General features: G+C 51.7%; 1 protein-coding gene across 1 annotated transcript in view; it reads left to right on the forward strand.

Annotated features, from left to right (window-relative positions):
- Positions 1 to 10,312, forward strand: part of Tctn1 (tectonic family member 1) — a 28,003-nt gene that overhangs the window by 15,664 nt on the left and 2,027 nt on the right. Inside the window, exons 8-14 of the mRNA XM_032886714.1 lie at positions 2,592 to 2,726; positions 4,106 to 4,231; positions 4,514 to 4,599; positions 5,366 to 5,506; positions 6,082 to 6,244; positions 9,174 to 9,293; positions 9,987 to 10,149. Of these exons, the coding sequence (XP_032742605.1) occupies positions 2,592 to 2,726; positions 4,106 to 4,231; positions 4,514 to 4,599; positions 5,366 to 5,506; positions 6,082 to 6,244; positions 9,174 to 9,293; positions 9,987 to 10,130 (915 nt within the window). The 3' untranslated portion in view covers positions 10,131 to 10,149. The remainder of the gene's footprint in view (positions 1 to 2,591; positions 2,727 to 4,105; positions 4,232 to 4,513; positions 4,600 to 5,365; positions 5,507 to 6,081; positions 6,245 to 9,173; positions 9,294 to 9,986; positions 10,150 to 10,312) is intronic.

Consider the following 10,312-nt stretch of genomic DNA (forward strand, 5'->3'; position numbering starts at 1 on the left):
TTCTGGGTGTGTGTGGGTGTATGATTTAGTGGGATGGGATGGGGAGGATGTATACATGTGTGTACAAAAACTGTTAGCCAGAGGTCAACCACCCGTATCACATTCCTCAGTTACCTGATTTTTTTTTTTTTTTTTAAAGATTTAATTTTACCCAGGCATAGAAGCACATGGCTTTGCTCCCAGCAACTGGAAGGCAGAGGCAGGCAGATCTCTGTGAGCTCAAGGCCAGTGCAGTCCACATAGAGAGTTCCAGGCCAGCCATGGCAACACAGTGAGATCCTGTTTTCAAACAAAGCAAAATGTGTTTCTGTGACACAGCCTCTAGAAAGTGCCTGTTTCTACCTTTGAAGCTGGCCTGGCCCACTCCATTGCTGGGTAGCATCCAGTGGTCTTTTGATTTTAACAAGACCCAGCTAAGTCACAGCCCAGGGTCCCCACTTGACTCTGCTGAGGTACGTTGGTGGCATAGAGAGTTGTGCACACTAGATTACCTTTATCCTGTCCCCCACGTCCCCACACTGTCCCTACACTGTTCCCTGTGCGAGTGAGTGATTTGCCCTGAGAGGGCAGTTGTAGTGGCCTTGGTCATAAGAGCAGACGTGTAAGGGCTGCATCTTTAGTTCTAAAGTGATGGCTTCAACACTTGCCAGTTTGAATTATAAACAGCTCAGCAAAGTTGAAGACAACGTGAAGAGCTTTGGGCGCCTTCCCAAGTATGGCTTCCAAGAATTAACCTGGAGAGGCCTCGTCAGAAGCGTCCTGTCTGTCCTCAGGATGCTTTGTCACTCTTCTGGTGTCACGATCCAGGCTTCCTGACACTATTTAGAAAGTTTGCAGGCTCTGTCCTCCCCGATCCTGCTGCTTAGCCAGCCACTGTGTGAGCTGCCCGGAAGGCAGGCTGCACCCTGAGGCAAGGGTTTGCTCTGGGAAGCCGGGCTTCGGCTGTGAACCTAAGACTGAGTGTGGAGGTCTGCACTGTGTTTCGGTGTTAAGCGTGTGTGTGTGTGTGCGTGTGTGCGCATGTGTGTGCGTGCGTGTGAGTGTGTGTGAGTGTGTGTACACGTGCGTGTGAGTGTGTGTGAGTGTGAGAGTGTGTGTGAGTGTGTATGAGTGTGTGAGAGAGTGTGTGTGTGAGTGTGAGAGTGTATGTGTGCGTGCGTGTGTGTGTGAGTGTGGGAGAGTGTGTGTGAGTGTGTGAGTGTGTGTGAGTGAGTGTGTGTGCCTTGTGTGAGTGTGGGAGAGTGTGTGTGCGTGTGTGCGTGTGTGTGTGTGTATGTGTGCACACGCGTGCACAGTTGGTCATACAATGGAATTGTGTATTTGTAATGTGCCATGCAGTTTCCCCCTTTGGTGCTGGGTTGTGAACCCTGTTCTCCCATATGCTGGCTCTTCTGTCAAAGTGACCAATGCTCTGGCTTTTAGTGTCATTACAAGGTTGTGCCAGCGTCTCTGCAGTCTAACCCAGGAAGTTTTCATCACTGTAAGAACTGTAGTATCCCTTAGGTGTCACTCCGTGGGCTTTTCAGTTCTGGTCCCTGATAACCACTTTAGTCTCTGCATTGGAATGTCCATATTGAGTGCAGTCTGCAGGATATGTGGCCTTTGGTGTCTGCTTTCTGTTCTTTCTTTCTTTTTTAAGATTTATTTATTAATGTCTGTGAGCACACTGTAGCCATCTTCAGACACACCAGAAGAGGGCATCAGATCCCATTACAGATGGTTGTGAGCCACCATGTGGTTGCTGGGATTTGAACTCAGGACCTCTGGAAGAGTGGTCAGTGCTCTTAACTGCTGCGCCATCTCTTTTAAACATTTCTTTTCAAAACATTTCTTTTTATTATTTTTAAACTATATTCTGGGAGTGGGAGGTGGCACACCTTTAATCCCAGAACTTGGGAGGCAGAGAGAGGCAGATCTCTGAGTTCCAGGCCAGCCTGGTGTACAGAGTGAGTTTTAGGACTGCTGGGGTTACACACAGAAGCCCTGTCCTGAACCTGCCCCGCTCTCCCGCTCCCCCGCACCCCCACAGATGATTATGTGCATGTCTCTGTGTGTGTGTAGTCCCAGAAGGAGGCGTAGGCCACTTAGGGCTGTACTTACAGGTGGTTATGAGCCCCTCAGCATGGTTCCAGGAGCAGTGCTCTTAACCACTGAGCCATCTCTGCAGCCCCTGGTGTCTGATTTCTTCCACTTACTGTTTTCAAGACTCACCCTGCAGTAGCACGTGTGGGGATTTGGTTTTCATGTGTGAGTCATGTTCCTTGTGCAGATGGACACTTGACACTGGTCCAGTTCTCAGCTGATGGACGTCCGGGTTGTTTCCGTGTCTGTGATGAATAGGCTTCTTAGAATGCACTCTGTGAGTTTCCTTTGAACGCGTGTGGTGTGTGTGTGTGTGTTTGCTCGGAAATACCTTCACTCTTGCAAAGGTGGGTGCACTGTGTGCACAGTGTGGGTGGCAGTGGGTGTCCTCTGCTTTGCATTTGCTGCCACTGAGTGTTCATTTTAGGCTCTGGGTGCTGGAACAGGGTCACCTGTGCTGTATGTCGGATGTGGCTGGTAGCCTCATAACCAAATACTTTCCCTCTCAGGTCTCCATCAAGATCCAGTCTATAATGTATCGGTCTCTGAATCACACACTGACCCAGTTAGAAGGCCGTGGTGTCCTGCGGCCATCTCTGGTCAGCACTGGGCAAGACAGACTCTGCAGCAACGTTGTTCTCCAGGTAGGCATCCAGTGTGCCTGCAGTCCTGCTCCAACTGCCTGACTCCAGCCTGCTGGCTGCAGGGGAACTGCACACCTTCCAGAGGGGACGCTGGTCCCTACCGTGCTGGTTCTCTTCTTGGTTGACCTCCAGCTGCTCCTGCTGCTCTGCTCTCCCGTCAGAGAGCAGGCCTTCACCTGTCTACATGAACCTGTCTACATGACCCAATACCTTGCAGGAATACATCACATTTTTCTTGTCAGTGGTTAGGACGATGGCTCAGTGGAGTAAGAGTGTTTGTTCCACAAGGATGCAGACCTGAGGTCAAATCCCCAGCACCTATGTAAAAAGCCAAGCATGGCTACTACCATAACCCCAGCACTGGGGGACAGCAGATCCCCAAGAGTCAGCCAGCCTCACTGAAATAGAGCTTGTGGTTCAATGAGGGACTGTGTCTCCAGGCAATAAGTCTGAGAGTTACAGAGGAAGACACCCAGTGTCATTCTCTGGCCTCTGGTCTCTGCATGTGCAGGCATGGGTACACACTCTCACATACTCACTCACACTCTGCATGTGCAGGCATGGGTACACACTCACACACTCACACTCTGCATGTGCAGGCATGGGTACACACTCTCACACACTCACACTCTGCATGTGCAGGCATGGGTACACACTCTCACACACTCACTCACACTCTGCATGTGCAGGCATGGGTACACACTCTCACACACTCACACACTGCATGTGCAGGCATGGGTACACACTCTCACACTCACTCACACTCTGCATGTGCAGGCATGGGTACACACTCTCACACTCACTCACACTCTGCATGTGCAGGCATGGGTACACACATACTCACACTCTGCATGTGCAGGCATGGGTACACACTCTCACACACTCACTCACACTCTGCATGTGCAGGCATGGGTACACACTCTCACACACTCACACACTGCATGTGCAGGCATGGGTACACACTCTCACACTCACTCACACTCTGCATGTGCAGGCATGGGTACACACTCTCACACACTCACTCACACACTGCATGTGCAGGCATGGGTACACACTCTCATACACTCACTCACACTCTGCATGTGCAAGCATGGGTACACACTCTCACACACTCACTCACAGGCACCATACATACAATTTATCGCTACCACATTTGATTGGACTCATTTCTTCTGCAGAAATAGGCTGTTCACATTGTGCTTGAGTCAGCTGATCTGAAATGTCAAAACCCTGGGTACAGAGAGGCTGAGGTGACTGTCCACTAGGATGCTAAGGGGACACGAGTGACGTGATTGGACAGCAGACTTGGGGGCTGTGGTCTTTCTGTGGCTGCTTTGTTGGAGTTGGTAACATGGCTGCTGAGCCCCATTCTTCCCCAGGTAAAGTACAGTCTGCTATACACAGCCAGCGGCCAGATCCAGGAAGCCGACCTCTCCCTCGTGCTGGGGACACTGAGCAGCACCGTGAGTCTCCTGCAGCAGAAGTTTGAGATTCACTTTATTCAGGTGAGTCTGAGAGGAAGCCTGGCTTCTGGGGCAGCACTGACAGTCGAGAAGCATGCATGACCCAGCTCCCAGCCTGCGCTGCAGTAGCGTGTGGGGTTTGCCTGGAAGCCGGGTGCTGTCCCGTGCCTTGCAGGCTCACAGAGCGCTGTCCTCCCACTCTCTGGGATCTATTTATACTTCAGAACAGAGGGGGCTGCTCTTCCAGATGTTACGGTGAGAAGCACTGTGCTGCCCCCGCTCTGACCTAAATAATGTTGCCCAGGTCAAAACCTTGTCTTTCAGCACGGCACCAAGCCTGTTCCTCTCAGTGGCAACCCTGGTTACAGAGTGGGACTCCCGCTGGCCGCTGGCTTTCAGCCTCAGAAGGGGTATCCTTTTTTCCGGGTCTGTGGAGAAGGTCACCTTCCCTGTCTGCATGGTGGGCCGTGCTTCCATTTGTTGCCAGGGACGCTGTGGGCGGCCTATGGGAAGGAGGTACCTGATTGGCCAGAGCTTCCACTGAAAGCGCGTTCCACTGAAATGTGGCACGGCTGGTTTAAGTGGAGTCTAGTACTTTGGGGAAGATGGCAGTGCATTTAAAAGGACAGCTGGAGGCAGAGGGTTCTTCTAATCTTTGATTCATTTATTCAGTTGTTTTTGAGAAAGTCTCTCGCTTTGTACTGAAGCTCACTATGTAGGCCAGGGTGGCCTCAAACTCAGGAGGATGCCTTGCCTCCTGAGTGCTGAGGTCAAAGGTCACTCTTTGGCATCGCTTCCAATCTCAGGCTGGCTGTGGCAGTGACTTGAGGAGTCTCCTGTCTCAGCCCCCTCACCTTACACTTCATTTCGAAACAAGGTTCTGGCAAGTCGGTCACCCTGACTGGTCTCACGCTCACTTGTAGCTCAGGTGGTCCTCAAATGTGGCCCCCTCAGCCTTTTGAGGGGCTTGATTGTGGGCCTGGCCACCGCAGCTGGCTGGAACTAGTTTGGAAGATGAGCCAATCAAGAAAGAGATTTGTTACCCTTCCTGGTAATAGGCCAGGGCCTGGAGGAGTCTGCGTCTCACTCAGGTCTCACAGCATGCATGAAGCCATTTTCTTCCTAGACAGTCTGACTGCTCTGGAAGTGTTGACTGTCCCTTAACAGTCTGTGAATGTCTGGGATTATTCAGACAACGAACAGACAAGGCCAACTTACTATTCTTCGTAGCACAGGCAAGCAGGACTGCCTTGCCAGCGAAGGGCAGCGGGCTCCCGTGCTGTTTGGCTACAATGTGCAGTCTGGCTGTCAGCTCAGGTGAGTGGCCGTGGCAGAGATCACACATCCTTCAGCTTTAGCCACGTCACTAGCACAGGCGTCACAGTGGAGGCTGACCCTAACCCTGTGTAGCTCAGGGCAGACTCGAACGCCTTCTGAGATCTGTAATGGCATTTATGGATCTCTGGGTCTGTGTATTTGTTGATGAATTCCTACTCTGTACAAACCCTTCTCTTTGCTCCTCTCATTTCTCCCTTCCCCGTAGCCTTCCCACATCTTTGGAGTGACTCTGTTGTTGTTAGATTGCTAGATGTCAGATCAGTGTTTCTTCCTAAGAGTTCCACCTAACACTCTGCCACAGGATGCCAGGAGACATGAGAAAGCCACTGTGTTTCCCGGCTTCTGCCCATGGCACAATGTTCAGAGGGGCGGGGGAGTGGGAGACAGGTTGGGAAGCTGCTTTGGGCTATCTCCATGACCAGGATGTCCAAAGGCAGGGCCATGTCAGCAATTGGAGGATCACATTTTTGGAGAGGGAGGAAGAAGTGTAGAGACTGACGTGTCTTGGATGTTGTCAGCTCCTCCCTCTGCTGGCCTCTCTTTCCTTCTCAAAGGTTGACAGGCACCATCCCATGCGGGCTTCTGGCACAGAAGATGCAGGATCTGCTGAGAGGCCAGGCCTTCCCTGACTACGTGGCTGCGTTTGGGAACTCAGGAGCCCAGGATGTGCAGGACTGGGTGCCTGTGCACTTTGTCACCCACTCCTCCAACATGAAGGTAAAGACTGAGAGGCTGCTGGCCCCCCTCGAGTGTGCCTTCCTCTGCCTGGTGGGCCACAGGAGGCTAGGGAGGCACCAGGGCGGGAGGGAGGCAGGCAGGCAGGTTTCAGGGAGGGAGGGAGGAAGAGGGCTACAACCAAGCTGGGTGGGTTCCCAGCTCGCTCCTCTTCACGTGCCTTGATGAGTAGTTTTCAAGCGTCTGTTTGCTTCCCTGTGATGTGGAGACTGAATGGACCAGGTCAGCACAGGACCCCAAGGCCAAGTTCTCAGCACAGAGGAGATGTATTTGCCCCAGAGGGACAGAGGGCAAGGAATAAGAGACAAAAACAGGAGATAGAGGATGAGGGGGAAGGAGAAAGTAAGAAGGGATGGGGGTTAGGGGAGTGATAATGCCCTGCAGGGACAAAGAACTGCCTCTGGATAGAAAGGAGACAGACAAGGCCCGTAGGCAAATAGAAATTTATAAGGGATGAAATGTTTTATTTTAACTGGGTGTGTTAACCAGGGCAGCCAAAGGGGGCTTTACTTTGATAGCTGAACCTTGGTAGTCAGCCTCAGGAGGAGGAGGAAGTGGCCAAATGTGGGCACAGGCCTTGGGGCCAGCTTGGGGATGTGATCTAATGATTTAACAAGGCAGGGGGAGGGGGAGGAGCAAGGCCTGCCAGAGCCCTCCAGAAACAATGTCACTGACCACACAGGGTTATTTGTCTGGTGTTGGCAGGACACAGTGGTCACTCCATAAACTGGGAGCACAAGTGACTACCATAGTCGAATATGGTTGGGAAATCAATGTTACATCTAAATCTGGAACTTTTTAGTGCCAACATGTTACTCATCACATGGTAGCTGTGGTCAAAACTTGGGCTCCCTGAAATATCTCTAGCCCTCCTGTGTGAGGTGGACATGATCTGTGAATTTCCTGTCCATCTTCAACTTTCCCAGTCCCCAGGATACCAGGCCCTCCAGAGTTTCCTGCAGTCCTCCAGGATGGTCAGCTCAGAGGGCAGTGATGCAGTAAGCCTTCCTTGGGCATTTGGGGACAGGAGGGACAGGGGATGTGGCCTCCTGTCTCCACTACTTCCGTGCCATGCCCTCTGTGCTGTAATGGCAGTCCACCCACACGGGAGTTCTTTCCATTCCAAAGTTCCCCAAAGAGTTTAATGGAAGCTGACATCCTACAAATAGCTTCCTGGTCACACGTGACTCTTCTGCCCACCTCCTTCTCTTGTCTTAACAGCAGAGTGTGGGCTGTCCCCAGCGGAGGTGTGCACTCCATTCTCCCCTAATTACCCAGCTATTTCTTGTCACAGCCGCTTCAGGCCTCTCAGTATCTGCTTTGTGTATTTATAAGGAGCAGCTCAGTGGGGAGAGGAACCTCACCAGACCCCCATTCCCTCCATTCCAAGAATCGCTTAACCCCTGCTCAGCCTCAGTGAGCCTGGGGTATGGCTCTTAGCTTCCTGGCACTGGGTAAAGACACCAGGCATTAGTGCCAGAGGAAGCAGGCCCACTGCACCTGCCACAGCTCCTCACCTAGCGACAGGATATTGGCAAGCCAGTTCAGTGACAAGGTTCCTAAAAGGCACTTGTAAGCTGAAGAATCCTGTGACTGCTTTTGGCAGGCTCCAGTCTAGCAGGTCTGCTAGCTTTCTAAGCCAGGACATAATTTAGAAAACTATGCATGGAGAGTGAAACATCCAGGCAAGTACTGTACTCTGCCCACTGCAGCTCCTGCAGTCCCAGTTCTCAGCAAGAGGAGGGTCCGGAGGCCCCGAGTCCATCTACCTCAGTGAGGATGCTGTACTGTTACTGTTTGTTGATTGAGACAGGGTCTCTGTAGTCCTGGCTGTCCTGGAACTTGCTGTGTGGACCAGGCTGGCCTTGAACTCAAGTATCTGCTGCCTCTGCCTCCGAGTGCTGGGAATAAAGGTGCGCACCATGACTGCTCTGCACTGTCACCTTTGGGAACATAGACACCATAGAGCAGGCTGGCTTCAATCCCAGAGATCTGCCTGCTTCTGCCTCCCGAGTACTGGAGGAAGGGCATGTGAAACTGAGCTGGGTTTTGTTTTTTGTTTTTGTTTTTTTTTTTTTTTTTAAGATTAAAAAAAAAAAAAGTGTATGGGGTTTTGGGAGAAAGGCTCAGTGGTTAGGGCACTGACTGCTCTTCCAAGGGTCCTGAGGTCCAATCCCAGCAACCACATGGTGGCTCCCAACCATTTGTAATGAGATCTGATGTCCTCTTCTGGTGTGTCTGGAGACAGCAACAGTGTACTCACATATATAAAATCTTTTATAAAAAAAATGTGTATGCGTGCACATATATATGCATGGGCATAGTTCCTGCAGAGGCTAGAGGAGTGTGTCGGGTCTCCGAGAACTGGAGTTACAAGTGGTTTTGAGCTGTCAGGTGGGTGCGGGGACTCAACCTAAGTAACCAGTGCTCAACTGCAGAGCCATCTCTCCTCCCCAGGATGTATTTTCGTTGCTAGATGGTGAAATTAGATGACAGAATGATGGTGTTTCCTGTTTCATTCTAACATGTGATACAAGCAAGTTCACCTTTCCACTGTTAAATTCTCTCTTCCCTGCTGACCCCTAGCCAGTGTCCAGAAACATCTCTGAAGTGGATGAGGACTGGTCGAGGCCCTGAAGGTCCCACCATTGGGTAGTGGAACTTCACAATTGCACAGTGACTCTGGCTTTTGGGACTAGGAGGGGCTGGTGAAATGGCATTTGTAGCACTGGATGCTTTAGTAACTCCGGCTCTGTGAAGTCGCTTGTACCTGAACTTATGTGGCCCATTTACCCTAGTGTTCTGAACATTCTGTAATTGGGAGACATTTTCTAATTAAAACGTTCAGCTGCAGAGTTGGTCTGACTTGTGGTTGTGGGATATTCTGGTTTAATCTAGTTTTCTTTTGCAGGGCTCTTGCCAGCTTCCTGTGGCTTTGGGTATAGAAGTAAAATGGACTAAGTATGGGTCCCTGCTGAACCCCCAGGCCAGGATAGTAAATGTCACTGCCCAGCTCATCTCAATTCCAGAGGTAGGCCTGCTGGCAACGGTCTCCATGGGCTGGGGTATGGCCCAGGGGTAGGCCCAATCTTTTTTCCCTCCAAGACAGGGTTTCTCTGTGTACCCCTGATGTCCCGGAACTCTTTTTGTAGATCAGGCTGGCTTTGAACTCAGAGATCCATCAGCCTCTGCTGAGATTAAAGGTGTGAGCCACCAGACAGAACAGCTCTAGGCCCGTTCTTAGCCTAGGACAACCTTCAGCCTCACACAGAAAGAAGTATGAAGGAAGACAGAGGGCCCAGGGACAGCAGGGTGACGGGGAATGTTTATTACTCGGGATGAGAGGTGGCCATCACTCTCTGGATTTCAGTCTCTTTACAGTGGGGTCTTGGGCTTGAGATGGCTGTGCTCACGTCACAGCTCCTACGTGAGGGAGGGCAAGGTAGGCAGATGATGCTGTGCCCTCTCTCACTGACCCTGAGTCTCAGGCTCCTAACTTAATTTTGAGTCTTAAAACAATTTCATGATCATTCTTTAACTTGTACTCAAAAAGGCTGACAGGTTTTATTTGCAGTCACAATTCTTGTGAACACAGAACCGTGGTTGCTGCTGCTGGACCAGCAGAGTTGATAGCATAGTGCTCCTCAGCCGCTGTGCGGCTCCTCAGGCTGGCCGTGAGGGCGGGTGAGGAAGATGATGACAGCGCTGACCCTTTTCCTTGCAGCCCCTCCCAGGGCCCGAGAGGACCATGGTCGTTTCCGCTGCAGTGACATTTGTGGATGTTTCGGCCGCTGCAGAGGCAGGCTTCCGGGCCCCGCCCACCATCAACGCCAAGCTGCCCTTCAGCTTCTTCTTCCCATTTGTGTGACGAGGTGGCCCCCACACGGGTGAGTACCCATCCTGAGGGCTTCCCTTTGGCAGCAGTGGGCACCTGGGCCCCAAGCTCAGGAGGACAGGAACCTCGCTGCCACTTCTCCTTGGTGTTTCCCTTAAAGCAGCCCTCTGCCCCGCCCACTGCCTTCTCCCTCTCAGAAGCTTTGCTCTGCGGGG

This window comes from Rattus rattus, chromosome 16 (assembly GCF_011064425.1).
Source record: "Rattus rattus isolate New Zealand chromosome 16, Rrattus_CSIRO_v1, whole genome shotgun sequence".
Taxonomy (NCBI): Eukaryota; Metazoa; Chordata; class Mammalia; order Rodentia; family Muridae; genus Rattus; species Rattus rattus.